Genomic DNA, 16,503 nt, shown 5'->3' on the forward strand with positions numbered 1-16,503 from the left:
CTTTCATTGGGATTTCTCAACATCACAATCAGTCTGGCATCCGGCTGAACCGCATGCATCACATCGGAGAGAAGAAAAGGGGGTTCCCTCTTCGATACGTTTTGGAACTGCAATGTCGCTGCATCGTTGTCCCATAATGTCGATGCGCTTGCCTCTCCTGACAGAATGCACAAAGATGGAAATAAAACATTCATTCATAATTCGTTTGGACAAGCCGACCTAGTAACGTGGGATTTGAACCAACTTCGAGAGCTCATGCTCATATTTATTTTAAAGCAAACAGACCAATCCCATTCACCTAGTTACCTCCAATAAGCCTAATCTAATTCTGGCACTCTACCTGAAGAGTGCTCTGCCTTAAGGCAGACTCAGTTCCGCCAAAGCAGCTGAGTCGTTAGCTGTTATTAGCTTCCGAGCGGTAGTCGTCGCAGAAATTTGTAATTTGTGGAGGGTGCCAGCAATAGTGTGCAAAGGACACCGTGGGATCTTTAACCTCCATCAACTAATGTTAGTACACTGGACACCCAGATTAACGTCCACCTAAGGAACAGCACACACATTGATGCTCGCCCTGCATGTGAAATACCAGGGTGGCAGTTTATAGCTTTGTCGGGATTCCAACCTAGGTTAGACAGCTTCGAGGTATGTGCACATACCTCTCGTCTATCCTACCAGACTCTACCTCAAATAAGTACCTGGTTTAAAAACAAAACGTTGCCAGAGGGAGGAAAACTTTTGTTAAGAACTTTCACTTTGTGGAAAATCTCCTCCGGGCCAGTGGGGAATTTGACTTTTTGAACGTTGTTATGTCATCCTTCTGGAATTTTTTGGCCTCACCCTCAAAAAAGTTCTGATCAATATCAGACCGCTGATGGTAACAGTACTCCTATGGGGTAACAGTAGCTTGAGGCAAATATCATTTTGAGTTGTTCTCTTCATTTTGTATGTTACCTACAAATATGTAGAAGATGAATAAACAAAAGTTTTTCACCAAAAGAGATGTGTGAGAAAACTTTGAACTCATTTTGGATGGTAGTCTATGAAACTTCTTCATGCTCAATTTCCCTCTCTCTTGTACCAATAATTATGATTCATTATCTCAGGATTACAGATCATAGGAACCTCGTGAAACATAAACAGAACTTGATTACTTTCATGCCGTGTAATCTCCCATTATTTAAGCTTCACTTACCGATAATAAGGTTACTGTTCCCGCTCCCTTGCAACTCGTGCGTGGCCAAGTCAAATATGTCCAAATAATCTTCAAATGAAACGTTGTGCGGAGAGTGAGAAGATGAAAAATGTTTTGTGGTGCCTGTAAGTTCAAGAACACACTTGCATTAATCCTGGATAAAATGTACTAATGTTCAAAATATAAATATATTGTTGTGAAAATGACTCCTAGGGGTTAACATTGCTTAGTAGGGTTCAGTTATTTCCTTCAAGAATGTCTTAGTGCAAGCATGATGTAATTAACTGTGATATTAGATATGCCTCACTCATATGTCTAGAGTCTAGACAGATGATGTCCACTCTTCCCATTGTCTGTGTCTAAAAAACGCCATCCATTTCAACCTTCATTTTAATGTTGGACCCTTTGGAATATGTCCTTAAATGTCCTTTTTAGTGGCTGGGTAGGCCATCAGCCTTCAGTTTAGGCAGGAAAGTGACACATCAGACAGCTTAAAGAGAGAGGGGCGGGGACCTTCCAGGGTGGGATTGAGGTATCATGTTGTTCTTCAAGTAACATGTTTATTTATTGTGTCTATTTTGTAAGTGTTTCTGTTATCCTCTGTCTTGTACCCATTTAATTATTATATTCACTAAACCACATTCATACAGGATGTGTATATATATATATGTATATATATATATATATATATATATATATATATATATATATATATATATATATATATATATATATATATTGTTACGGAAATGGCCCTTATGGGACTACTAAATATAGGATTAGCTCAGATCCCCCATTAAATGCATGTATAGCTAGGTTGTGTGGTAAAATGGATGTATCATGTGTGTTGGGAGGTGTAAAAGGCGGTTTTTGTTGTCTGAGTGATGGTGGTGGAAGTAGGGCCCTCTTATTCCTTCCACATCCTGGATAGGCCCCTCCCAGTTGGCTGAGGGGTGTGGCCTGGAGAGGAAGTGACGCGAAGGGGTGGAGCTTTTTGGTCGGCAGTCGCCGAGACAAGGCGTGCTGGTGGAACGAAAAGAGGAAACGTAAGGTTCAGGGCTCAGTTCTCGAGTTTGAAAGGCAGGAGAGGAGAAGCGAGCTTACGTAAGAGGCTGCCTGCACGTCAAGTCTGCCTTTTTGGGGCAGTGGGAGAGGCGGCCTGCATGGAGGAGCTGAGAGGATGGAGTTGTGAAGTCGGGCTTCGAGGCGGGAAGGCAGGAGAGGAGACGCCGGAACTTCTGACGGTCCCTGCTGACACCAACGGCGCGACACGTTTGTCGATCCGCCTGGGGGGCTCAGAACCTCGATTTGGGCCTTGTCTGGAGAACAGGCCAGGCCGGGATTTGTATGGTGGACCGTGAGAGAGAGATCAGCTGAGGCCCATCGTCGACCCTACGCGAGGTCAGAGCACGCGCAGACCGCGTGCGGTGCGAAAGGGGCAAAGGGAGGACAAGCTCCATTTCGCCACGTGGCACGTTCGAGCGGGAGCTCGAGTCCGTGGACATTCGCCTGTTGCGAGTGACATTTGCGCTTTTTGGACACTTTCCTCTCGTCCATGGGACATCACCAAGTACTCTGTCTGCATGCATGCTGTCTGTCTGTTTTGTCTGCACATTGTCTAAGGCATATCTCGGTAGGGACCCCCTCAAAACCTGTACTCTGTTGTCCCCTAGTTAAGAACGGGTTAAAGATAGTTAGTATAAACATTGTTGTGTTTATTGCTTGTCTTGTGATCCCTGATATTCCCCAATAAATCTGGTTATTTTGTATGAAGTTGCCGCTATGAATTAATTAGTGTCGCGTCGAGGAACGATCCGTTTGATTGGCATATAAAACCAAAGTGGTTACAGACTGGTAGACTCAGCTCGGTCTCTGACAAAACCAGTCTGTAACCAGGGGTTCTATCTCCCCAACTGGCAAGGTAAGGAGTACGTTGGTATCGCGATTGAATATGCGTGACCCGAGGCCTGTGCCGAGCCGGCCGGCGTTATAGACCCCCGGAGACGGCGGTGGTGAGGATGGCGCCTAGGACCGGGTCAGAATCCCGCCACCCCAGATCCGCAACAATATATATATATAATTTTTTTTTTCGCGGGTTTGGGCGGTTAAGGTTAATCCCCCTGACCCAATTGTGGTGGACAGGTGGTTAACACCGACCAGGTCTGGATTGCCGAGCGGTTTTCCTTCGGAGGTGGACACGTGATCCTCAGAGATTATGGAGCACGCAGGAGGGGCAGGGTGGCACTGGAGGAGCGACGGAAGCACAGCACAAGGCTGTATACTCATACCCGCAACAGATACATGGACACCATCAACTTAAAATAAACACGAGGATTTAATGAAAATAGAAATATTTACAAGCCTAAAGTGGAGGTGCCTCTACACATGGACTTTAATACAGACACGGGGAAAACAAACAAAAGAAAACCCTCCGTTTATTCTGGCACTTAGCTTTGTCCAGAGATGGTCTTTATTGAACTTTGGGATTGAGGTGCTTCGTTCTGCGCAGGAAGACGCGCCCATAAATGGCGCCGAGCCGCTCTCTGGGCGGGAAAACATACATGAGGCAATTTGTGAGGCGGAATTCAACACCAGGGCTCAAGAACCATCGTGCAGCATCTTTGTCGATCGAATGTGCCGACACAGCTGCTTTGCAGAATAGCGGCGTCTCTTCGGTGATATATACGAGGCTTCAAGGTCCATCTTTCATGACCAGCCAAGAGTCAATGACTTGCGTCTTGCTCCACCATACGAGCCAATTCCCCCCAGTACGAATACGAGAATCATGCCATCTTCTTCATGCGTCAAAGGAAAGCCAGTCACAACACCCTGATCTTACACGCCATCTGCTAGCTTCCTCATCTCTTGACCGCGTACATCCCCTTACACCAAACTCCAACCAACCAAACAAAGCCTCTCCATTCTCACGTCACGCCCATCAATCATTCAGCTCCGGGTGTGGCTTGCTGGCACAAAACACCGGGAAGGCGGGGCCTCTGCCTGGTCGGCATGTTTTACTTGCTTGTTGTTATCGTTGTTGTTGTTGTTGTTGTTGTTGTTGTTGTTGTTGTTATAAAAACACACTTCTTTCATTGCTGGCTTGTAAATACAAAAACGGAGGAAAAGGTCACAGGAGGCAATTACATACTGCGGAAAATTGGTCTGAATCCCTATCGAACTAACATGGCAGCACCCCCTGTGTGGTGACAAGTAACACTTAAGCTCACAGTTTCCCTACTTAATTTACATAGAGATGTCTCCTGCATGTCCACAGACCAAACAACTCTATACTCGCCTAACTTTCCTATGAAATTCCTCAATCTACCCCCACATCCGTAATAATGCATATATGTGAATATATATATATATATATATATATATATATATATATATATATATATATATATATATATATATATATATATATATATATATATATATATATATATATATATATATACACACACACACACACACACACACACACACACACACACACACACACACACACACACACACACACACACACACACACACACACACACCTGTTGCTGTCAACTTTCTCGCATCAACCTATCTGGTTGATTGAATACCCCTATATGGGAATCTATTTGTTTGGCTATAAGTATACCCCTATAAGTATATATGAATACCCCTATAAGATGGTAATCTCTTTGTTTGGCTAATCTCATGTTAGACAATAGAGGTGCATCTCAACTACTATTCGGGCAGGGTGCCACCCAAAATTAGCCTCAAGCTGACTATCCACCAGTATACAATTCCCACCTTTAACTGCTTGCAGTTATGGGTGGGGGCTGTCATGCAACATTTATTTACACACTATAGTCTTACTTGTACATGTTAAAAAAAAAAAAAATTTAACCTTGGCATCTCTCAGACCATTGTATCTGATTGGGAGAGCTTTTCGAATTGCCTCGTAATAAAATAGGATATGCAAATTTTGACAATTATCACCACCTGTATAACAGCAATAACATGCAGTCATATTGACAGTGTAACAAAATCACAGTGAATTCATTTGTAAAGATCTGTGATACAGAAAGAAATGGGGTAGACAGACGTGGTTTTGCTGGTGAAGCAGTGTAGATAACAAAAACAAATGAACATGCAGTGACATAATCTTGCTGAGTTGTATCATTTTAAGGAATGCTTTGCAAAAATAATTACACCTCAACAGAATATTCATTGTTTGTATAATTATCCTGCTCACCGAAGCGCTTTCGTGCCCACCAGTGGGGTTCCTTCATGACTCCGAACCGTATGTCAGGATGCATCATCAGTCTGCGGTATATGTCTGTTGTTCCACACTTCGGTTGGCCAATGATATAAAAATAAGGCACACATCTCAGCCTCAACATATCTCCTCGTTTCTGGAGGATGTGATTGTAAAAGCTGTGGTTCATCTTTTTGAAATTCATTTTAAACATCAAGGAATATTTCTTGTAGAAGTTATTTTTGTAGGGGTTGTCCGCTAATGAATACTGGACAAACCAGCAAGGGTTTTTATACTCCACTGAAAACTTCCGTGGAACAGTGGCAAAGTTCTACAAAAGCAGAAATGGAGGGATTGCAAGAAAAGGTTGAAGTTAAGAAAAGCATATCATAAAAATATAGAAAATACCGAGTAATGTGGTCAAAACATGCTGTCAATCCAAAAGTGATCATAACAAAAGAAGTGGCACCTTGATGAAATATGTCCTGTAAAACACCCCAGTTATATGTGTACTTGCCCTCAAGCTTTTCTGGCCTGTCCTCCACTGTTGTTATCACCACTCCTCCACCCCTCCCTCTCCCCCACACACAAACACACACTCCCTTCCCCAGTGAATTTAAGTTGATAAACTGTTGGATTGGATTAACGTGGTTTAGATGTAGCACAGGCTTGATGGGCCAAATGACCTCGTCCTGTATTGACATTCCTTGTTTGCATCCTTGTGTGTGGCCAATGAAGACTAAATTAATAAGACTAAATTATCCATAAGTGGCCAATCCATAAGACTAAATTAAGCTGGCTTTGCTGCAGAGTCGATTGTGGCAGACCTTCTCTACATCTCACAACTGGCACTTTCCTCATTTTTTGTATTCCTTTTCTTGTGATGTAATTAACATCCGCCATCGAAGATCGACGGAGGTTACTGTTTTCACCCCTGTCTGTTTGTTTGTTACTTACGAAATCTAAAGATTTCTAAAGATTTCGTAAGTATATTGATCACTTCCGTTTCTGTTTGTTTGTTTGTTTGTTTGTTTGTTTGTGTGTTTGTTTGTTTGATTGTTTGTAGGCACGATAACTCGAGAACGGAAGAAGCTACCAATGTCAAATTACACCACGTGATTCAGGAGGGTGATGGCTAGTGCTGATTAGATTTTGGTCAAAATCGGTCAAAGGTCAAGGTCACAGTGAGGTCAAACATCCAAAACATTCAATTTTTTGATGGTTTGGTACAGAATCATCGTAGAAACTTCTGGTTTGCGTCGCTACCTTCTCAAGAGACAGCTTTTATTAGACAAGGTCAGAGGTCAAGTTGACGATTTCGTAAGTACCAGTCTATGACTGCTTGTTTGTGTGTTGTTTGTGTGTTTGTTTGTTTGTTTGTTTGTTTGTAGGCACGATAACTCGAGAATGGAAGAAGCTACCAATGTCAAATTACACCACGTGATTCAGGAGGATGATGGCTAGCGCTGATTAGATTTTGGTCAAAATCGGTCAAAGGTCAAGGTCACAGTGAGGTCAAACATAATTCTGTAAATTAATGTGGAGAAATAGAGTATTTTTGCTTCGCTCAACGTTACGAGTTCGTTTTAACTTCGATTTTAATTTTGTCTTCGGTTTTTGCGATCACTTAGGACGCTTAAAACTCGGTTGTCGGAATTCTGGTAAAAATCGGATGTTTTGGAGACGTTTTAAGATTGTATAAAAAATATTTCACTCGACGCGTCACGGGTCGTCACGTGATGCAGTGCGCTCGAGCAGACACGGCGTTGACCACGTAAAGGTTTTCCGTGTGCGCGCTGACGGTGTTTTCGATAAAAATGGTGTTTAAAAGTCATTTTTTATCCCAATAAAGGTTATCGTCGCATGCCTGACTCGCTGAGCCGTCTGATTATGTAAATATTGTTGGTGGATGGCCGAATATTACGGTTTTGTGACTTTGATAAAATAATAGAGTAATTGTGTGGAGAAATGGATATTTTTGCTTCTCTTGACGTTACGAGTTCGTTTTAACTTCGATTTTAATTTTGTCTTCGGTTTTTGCGATCGCTTAGGATGCTTAAAACTCGGTTGTCGAAATTCTGGTAAAAATCGGATGTTTTGGAGACGTTTTAAGATTGTATAAAAAATGTTTTACTCGACGCGTCACGGGTCGTCACGTGGTGCAGTGCGCTCGAGCAGAGGCGGCGTTGATCACGTAAAGGTTTTGCGTGTGCGCGCTGATGGTGTTTTTGATAAAGATGGTGTTTAAAAGTCATTTTTTTTATCCCAATAAAGGTTATCGTCGCATGCCTGACTCGCTAAGCCGTCGGTTTATGTAAAGATTGTTGGTGGATGGCCGAATATTACGGTTTTGTGACTTTGATAAAATAATTGCGTGGAGAAATGGAGATTTTTGCTTCGGTCGATGTTATGATTTTTGATGGTTTGGTACAGAATCATCGTAGAAACTTCTGGTTTGCGTCGCTGCCTTCTCTCGAGACAGCTTTTTTTAGACAACGTCAGAGGTCAAGTTGACGATTTCGTAAGTACCAGTCTATGACTGTTTGTTTGTTTGTGAACAGTATTACGGAAAAACTCCTGGATGGATTTCGACGAAACTTGGTGGGGGGATTAGATGTGGTCTAAGGATCATGCCATAAGATTTTGGACTTGGTCCAAAGTCCAATATAGCCGCTATGGCGGCCATTTTGAAAAAAATATTTGAATTTTTGTTTTTGCATTTCTACATGTTTTAAGTGATTTCCACCCCCCCCCAAAAAAAATTTTGTTAGAGAAAAAAAAAAAATTTGCAACTTTTTTTTCAAAAAAATTTCGATTTTTTTTTTTTGGCATTTCTACATACGCGTCGATCTAATTTAGTTTATTCAATCGTGGTTCAGTAGAGTCTGATACGTTTTGACCTACAATGAATAGGATATCAGGTTCACTTAAGTGACCCAGCAGTATTGGCGGCGCAGGTTTTGCACTCTACCGAGTGCTCCCCCTCTACTTTATGTTGTGTTTGACAAAATCACATCTTCTTACTTCTCCATATAAATCTATACTAATAAAAGGCTGCGTGTGTGTGTGTGTGTGTGTGTGTGTGTGTGTGTGTGTGTGTGTGTGTGTGTGTGTGTGTGTGTGTGTGTGTGTGTGTGTGTGTGTGTGTGTGTGTGTGTGTGTGTGTGTGTGTGTGTGTACATATGGGATTTCCAAGTGTGGAATGGAGTCCTCCCAAGGTGGGCTCAAAGTATCCATCTTCATTTTGATAAGGGGTCATGATTCATGGACCAAGCTGTGAAGTTTTCTGTTCTCAAAGTTTTTTGCCAAGAGCTCTCTTTAGGATCGTCGCTGAGCCCCGGACAGCTTCCAACTGTAGTTCATTTGTTTATTCCCAGGGATGGTTTTTAATATCTCTGTGAGGTTTTTCATCATCATTCCTGTCGCTCCAACTATCACTGGTACAACTTTGCATTCTTCAGATTCCAGGATCTTTTCACTTCATTCTTGAGGTCTTGGAATTTGGTCATTTTATTGATTTCTGCATCGTTGAATCCGAAATCACTGGTATTAACACCTCAATTAGCAATGCCTTCTCTTTTGGCACCTAAGTATGATATCTGGTTGCAATGCTTTGTTTTCGATGTTCCCGCTCAATGGAATCATTAGGTCGTACATGAGCAGTACTTCCATGTTCTCAGTGCTAACTTTTGGTTCATGTTCCCACGAATTTTCTGGAACTGAAATATCAAAGTTTTTGCAGGTGTGCCAGCAGATTACTTTACAAACTCTGTTGTGTTGGTGTGTGTACAGCTGTTCTGATGGGTTATTTTTTTTTTGTGTTCAGTCATTAAGCATCTCATATCATTCTCTTTGCTCACGCCATCTCCACCCCTCACGTGTCTTTTTTCCCCACCCACCTCTCCCTCTCTCTCTCTCTCTCTCTGTCCCCTTCTCACTCCCCCCTCTTAATAAAATGCAGCACTCTCCTCCCACACCTCTGTCTGTGTGTGTGTGTCTCTCTCTCGCACCCTCCCTCCAACAGTATAGCAACGTTTGGTGAGGTGTCACTCTCCCCACCTCCCCCCCTCCCACACACTTTTTCGCTCTCCCCTCCCCCTTCCTAGTTCCCCTTCTTCATCCTCTCTGCCTCTCCTCCACACACCTGCCTCCTCTCTCTCTCTCCCTATTTCTCTCCCCTCCCCCTCCCCCTTATATTCTCCTTCAGCGAAGCAACGGGTTGTGTTTGCTTGTAATCAATGAACAAACAGAGAAAAGCCAGGCATCGACTGCACGGTGAGATTTACACCTCTGTTACAGCTCCTGATTCTTATCATGCATGAGAATGCCGTGTGTTATAAAAATTTTCCATGAAAAATCACTTGTCATGAGAACAATACATATTTCGGTTGAAACAACACTAACTATTGCAATTTCCTGGAAAGGAAAGGCTCAAGTCTGAGGTTTTGACCACATCATGTTTTTGTCGGGGATTATGATGGTAAAATGTGCCAGGTGTTAAATACATACAGAGGAGGGAGAGTGTGAGAGTGAAGGAAGTGAGAGGGGGAGAAGTCACATGACCATGACAGACCGAGAGACCCATGACATTTTCAAGATTCCCTGTGGACAACGAAGACAACTCTGCAGTCTAAACATCAGATTTGTGCCCTACCTTACCAGGTAAATGCTATCTCATCACATTGATATTATCAGTAAAACAATCAGCATTGTCGCATTTTGACAGAAGAGTGTTTCTGAAATCCTGTCTTGTACAAGGAACTATTTGAGAGTCAGAATAATAATTAAGACAATTAAAGCTTTGTGCCAGTTGTTTTTTCTTTTCTTTTTAGCTTTGTGTGTTGTTAACTATTCATAAATGTTCTTCTTTTTGCGTATGGCAGCTTGGTTGCCAGGTAGCTATCGTTTTGTTGGGGCACAACTACGCCGCTGATGCCGTGCCCCTCGACCAGTACACCGGCACTCACTTCGCCAACCATGGGAGGATGACAGGCTGAGTCAACCCCACCTGGTGTTAATTCAGTGGCCAACGGGGCTCAAACTCAGGATGCTAAGATCCCAAGCCAGAAACTCTTACCACTAAGCCAACACCAGGCTCATTTGTAAATGAATTTGCAGCAATGCACAAGGATATGTGACTACGATGCTTATGTTTATCAACTATGTCGATATAAGGAAATGTGCAAAACTTCATCCTCCTAGACTGAGGAGTTCTCGAGCTGTCGTGTGAACTAACAAACTTATTTGAACAGCAGACTTCATGCCGACTGACATAATGAGAGGTCTGTGTGAGGGAGTACTGTACAGCAAACATTCCTAGAATACAGAAGTGTAGTCTTCATCAATGCCATCGTGTCGATCCGCATTGCAGGTCAATTTGAGTGATCGGTTTTTTTTTTATCAAGTTAAACGTGGAAAAACGAAGCTGATGTTTTTGGCATTAACCCTACGTCGGAACAAAAGGACTCAAGCCTGAAAATGTCAGTGTCGATCACTTTACTTCCCGTGACAATTGTCTTACCTTCGTCAACTTTCAGATGATAAAAATTAAACAGTCATGCAATATTGGTGTTGTTTCACCAAGATCTTCATGTTGTGTCCGATAAAGTTGAATGCGTTGGTTACAAAGCAAAAGAAAATGCAGCATTCCTTTTCAATTAACTATCATGTCTCAATTCAATAAAGCCATTATGACATTACTTACTCTTTTCAGGTGAGATACGAGCTCAGGGATCTGCTGTTTGCTTCGCTTTCTGTACACAATGACCTGCGAGATATTTCCGACTTTCACAAAAAACTTCACGGATCTTGCAAAGAGAAGTGGAACGTCATTTGTGGACATGTCGGTGTCGTCGGTCTGAGTAAGAAACTCTACGCTTGTTTCCATCGCTTGCGTGTGGAGTGGAGTGTTCTTGTGGCACAGTGGAGATCTTGAGGAACTCCTCATGTTTCCGGTGTACAACACCAAAAGGACACCAAAAACCACAGTGAGCAAGAGCAAAAGGAAAGATCTCATCATCCCAAACAAATTCCATGGCAGACGGAGCATACTTCCCGGGCTCAGTTTGTCGAGTCTGGGGAGCACTTCCTGATCCACATCAGGCATCTACAGTGCAGTAAATTTGTGGAAATGAAATATGCCAACTGAGTCGCCAACAAGTCCCAGCTGGCACCGGATAATTGGTTCAATGCATTTGTACGAATGTTACCCGGCAATCCATTAGGCCTTCTCCATCCTTTTATCATTGAAAACATCAATGTGATTTCATATTGTGCTTGTATCTGCAAGAACAGAAAGTTGGGTTTTAATGGAGGAACACCAAGACTTTTTGTTTTTACAATGATCAAAGGCTCATGGAGGAACTTGTACATGAACCACATGCGGTACACGGACATAAGTAGACATTGAGTGCTTCTACCTGATTACGAGGACATTAGTAGACAATGAAGAAAGACACATGGGAATACCAACAGGCCAACCCAACATAAACAAGTTTCTTCATTAAATCACATCAGGTCGAAGAGCAGTTAAACCTGAATTTCCAAAGATGGGAAGGCAGATAAAGAGCTAACAAGCATGTCTGCATTTAAATTCCCAATAAAGGAGGAAAATGAAAGCTTTTCCAGCCTATCCTCCAGAATCAAAACAACTGCACCTGCTCATCACACACATCCTGTATTCTCTCAAACAATGGCTTCAGGGGTAATTTTGACCGAACAGCTTTCATCGATTTCCAATGAAATGGGTAGCTCGGATTGATCAAGTTGTCCCTCCAGAAATGGAGGTGGTGTAATAACTCACCTTAGTATAATGCGCAGCATCTATGAATGTAAAGGTGTGTCGGGACGTGTCACGCGATTTGTGCGTGTGTGCCCACAAAGGTCTTTTGGCGAAACACTTGCACATAACGTTAGACAAACCAAAGGGCAAGCGCGGAATAATTATGAAACGCCTAAACTCGACCTACTTCCCTCTCGGCTCCTCGTTCATCTTTTGTTACCGGCAGGTGAATGACTTTGAACTGTGGGGTGACTCTGATCACTTGTGACAAGTAATGTCACATCCCAGCAGACTTGCAGGCTTTATCTGGAAGTAATAGCTCTTCATTATTCTTCGCAGGTCTGAAGGAAAACCAATATAATCGGTATATCCACGACTGGTTTTCATTCAGACCTGCAAAGAAACAAAAAAGGAGTCATAACTACAGATGATGAGGTATTCAAAACGTTCTAGGTACCTCATGCAACAGTCCAATGAAGGCCAATTAAAAGAGATTATATAAGTAGATGCACTCACTAAGGATCTTCATATGTATACGAGCATGGGGACCCCGCGTTTCCAAGTGCTGTTGTAATCATGTTGGCATTTTGAAGAAATCAAATTTTTATTTTTTTTCAATTTTTTTTGTGCAAGCTGAAAACACTTCCGTAAACCCACTAAGGAATGAGGTCGGGAATAATTTAATGTTCCCTTTCACATAGCTACAAAGGGTTTGCTACACTAGGGATATTTAAAAAAAGAAATCCAAAAAAATGTCAACTATTGTTTTATCAACATTTTCAAACATTTTATTGCCTAAGACACTCCCAGGCTCACACTGATGAAACTGAAAATTTGACGAAGATCCATTCAGCCATCTCTGAGAAAAATGTCAGCAAACGCACAGACAGACAGATGTCTCTTTACCATATACAGTATACTAGCAGATAACCGGGTTCCACCGGGGCTGTTGTTAGGGAATTTGGTACCAACAGAGTGAAATATTTATGAGTTTGACAATAGTGTCCTTTGATAACAGAATGGCAGAGACCCATGGAAATGCCGTGTAATGTAAAATGTGACAAAGTCCGCAACCCCTCCAAACTTTGTCGCTTATTTTCCCCTCCCACACCACTTCATGTGAGAGAGAAAGAAAGAGAGAAAAAGAGAAAGAGAAAAAGAGAAAGAGAAAAAGAGAAAAAGAGAGAAAAAGAGAGAAAAAGAGAGAAAAAGAGAGAAAAAGAGAGAAAAAGAGAGAGAAAGAGAGAAAAAGAGAGAGAGAGAGAGAGAGAGAGAGAGAGAGAGAGAGAGAGAGAGAAAAAGAGAGAGAGAAAGAGAGAGAGAGAGAGAGATAGAGAGAGAGAGAGGGAGAGTGAGAGAGAGTTGTAGAGAGAGAGAGAGAGGTGCAGAGAGAGAGAGAGAGAGAGAGAGAGAGAGAGAGAGAGAGAGAGAGAGAGAGAGAGAGAGACCTCTCTGCCCCCTCTGATTGGATGACTGAACACACCACCTAGTACGTTAACAGCTGTTAACTGAATGATCCCTCCTTAACAGCTGGCGCATCATCTCCTGCTTTGTGGCGCATCGTGCAGCTAAGCATCTGCGCTGATCCAGAGAAGGTGCACGACCGTCAGGCATGAGGGAGGGACTTTGGTGTCGCCAGTGGCGAGTGGGTGGAGCCAGTGGTGAGTGGTTGGAGAAGGCGTAGTCGAGAGCAAGTGGGCGGACTGGCAGACAGCAGTTGGGTGGAGGAGAAGAAGACGAAGACGAGGCATGCAGAGACTGATCCAAAGCCAGAAAGGAAGATGAGGATGACCAGGACATGACAACGACGACCCTCACGACTCTCCCGGACGGCTTCGTGATCCGTCCTTTATAGACACTGCGGTGTAGGGCAGGACGACAACCCGAAGCAATGTGTCGCCACCCGAATCGGGTGCTCTGAATGGGCCCCGGCGGTACGCTGCCTGCGTCCCAAGGTCGGAAGCGGTTCCATTGGTACATCCGGTGAGAGATCACGGAGCTGTGGAATTGTCTTGCTCCGAACACCGTGACACAAAATGCCCTGTACCGAACTCCCGGGCCGTGCCCCGGCGAACCGCCGAGGGTCACGTTGGCCCCGCATGCCTGCCCAGGCACCCCCGGCGACCCACGGTTAGCGCTGGTCAATGTGCTTGCTTTGTCCATACGCCATGCGGCCCAAGCGATCCGGGCCGTTCAGCATGGCTCTGCTTGGGAGCAGCTGTATTGAGGTGGAAGTGTGGGAGTATGTCTACCGTCCACGGGAGGCAATTGTGGCCATTGTGGTGAGGGACGAGCGACAGTAACACGCCGCCGGGACACAGCGCGCAGACCCGAACAAAGATGTGTGCTATTCGTGCCCCGTTCTGTACAATGATAAAGTATCACGGGGCTGCGCGCGGGTCCGCCCGCCATCAAGCATGCGGTTATTTATCACAGGTGGTGGTGTGCGCGGTGCCGGCCCTGATCTGTGTCAGGAACTGAAGGAAAGGATTGGATATAATTATTGGATGTAGATTTGGATTGAAAAGAGGATAGATATAATTACTGGATGCAGAAATGGGTTGAAAAGAACGCGCCGCGTGAGCGCTGTATGGCGGGGGTGAGGTTGTTTATTGTTTTACTATTCCCCTGGGTACGGCATTTCTGAATCTGTCCCATCGTGTCGTTGATTGATGCTTGTGTTGGCTTTTGCGAAGACGCATTCTTGTTGTGTAGGGTGTGGCAGCAGTTTTTACCGGCGGTCGTCTGAGTGCAGTGCATGCTTTGATTTATTTCAGGAATAAGAGGAAAATAGTAGGAATGCAGTCAGAGATATAATCAGACCAAACTGTGAGATCCACACAACGCACTTTGTCCCATTTGACCCATTATACATGAGGGAAAGGTCTAACTGCACGTATATTAATGAAATAACTGTCTGGGGACCACTTCATGATGGATGTCATTGCCTTGGAGGGATGCGGTTTCCACAACTGCAATAATACATATATATATATATATATATATATATATATATATATATATATATATTGTTGTGGTTACCAAATTCGCAAACCACCATTCAGGTCCCTTAGGTGAGGTATCTCGGTAAGTACATGTGTAGTTAGGCCCAAACCCGTTGTCTAGTGGGAATACATGTCATTTATGCGTGCTGCGACTCTTCAGGATAGCCGTTTTTCTTTTGCTATCTTTATTTTGGACCAACCGCCATGATTACCACCACAACCACAACATCAACCACCAACCACAACGCCGCTTCACCACAACCGCCACGACCTTCCCGTCACACCTCGCAACCGTCGCATCGCCACCGTTCTTGCCCCGCTGTGGGTACCGGTGTTGGACTCTTGCAGGGCGCTCGCCGAACAGCGTGTACAAAATCACGGATTTTGTGCTTCAAAAACGGATCAAAAACGACACACGCCCACTTTTTGCCGTCCAATCGGTGAGCGAGGGCGGGTGGCCCCGACCCCAGGGCGATGGATATATGCAAATTTATGGATCAAAAAGCCTTCACGCCCACTTTTTCTCGGGCCAATGGGGAGCGAGGTGAAAGGTCAAAGGGAGGGGGTCAAAGGCGAAGCTACGGGGGGATAAAAGGACCGTGTTCGTCAGTCAGAAAAAGGAGTCGGAGAGTCCAGAGGCGGAGAGTAAGAGAGTAGGAGAGTCGGAAACAGAGAGTCAAGACTTCTCGGGCGGTGGAGCTGCTCGTCGTGTGCGTTGGAGTCGGAACGGAGGGGACGGAGCTGTGGAAAGGCAGCGACACCAGACGAGGGGGTGCTCGCGTCGTGCAGGAAGCTGCACCCGAGGGAGGCCGACAGCGCGACCTGGCCGAGGTGGAGACGCTCGTCGCGGGATAATAAAGATCCTCTATACCCCGAGCATCAGCAACCCCCTCCTGTTTCCCCCCCGCGCTGAGATAGTGCGACCAAGGGGGCCCCTTTCCCACCCCCTACCAGACACCGTCCGCGAGGCCCGCGGAGTTGAGGCGCCATCGCCGCTCCGCGTCTCATCACCAGACGGGTAGGCGCGACCCGGTCTCGGCCTCAGGCCCGCCTCATCCTTGAGGGTATTTCTTTTCCTTGGTTTTGGGTATGTGTTGTCGGCGCCGTCTGTGAAGTAGAATTGTATAAGTGTTGCCGTGTGCTCGGTAGTCGGTATTAGCTCTGCATTGTCTTCGCTTTTATATTTGCTTTTTGTGTAAATGGAATTGTGTTTTCTTTTTTTTGTGTGCTTTTGGTGGAATTGTATTTGTGTGCTTCCCGTGTGCCGCGAATAAATGTGCTTTATTGTTGA

The 16,503-nt window shown here is 44.3% G+C and overlaps 1 protein-coding gene across 2 annotated transcripts in view; it reads right to left on the reverse strand.

Moving 5' to 3' along the window:
* The window catches only part of CHST15 (carbohydrate sulfotransferase 15), a 53,405-nt gene that overhangs the window by 32,264 nt on the left and 4,638 nt on the right, over nt 1-16,503 (reverse strand). The window contains exons 2-6 of one of the 2 annotated variants that reach the window (XM_085850583.1): nt 12,395-12,600; nt 11,131-11,708; nt 5,424-5,757; nt 1,193-1,315; nt 1-157 (exon numbers count right to left, since the gene is read on the reverse strand). In XM_085850583.1, the coding sequence (XP_085706709.1) occupies nt 1-157; nt 1,193-1,315; nt 5,424-5,757; nt 11,131-11,532 (1,016 nt within the window). In that variant the 5' untranslated portion in view covers nt 11,533-11,708; nt 12,395-12,600. The remainder of the gene's footprint in view (nt 158-1,192; nt 1,316-5,423; nt 5,758-11,130; nt 11,709-12,394; nt 12,601-16,503) is intronic. The other variant, XM_085850582.1, reaches the window with a different exon arrangement.

This window comes from Eptatretus burgeri, chromosome 12 (genome assembly GCF_056783735.1).
Source record: "Eptatretus burgeri isolate ZD-2024b chromosome 12, Ebu_testis_v1, whole genome shotgun sequence".
In the NCBI taxonomy this organism is placed as follows: Eukaryota; Metazoa; Chordata; class Myxini; order Myxiniformes; family Myxinidae; genus Eptatretus; species Eptatretus burgeri.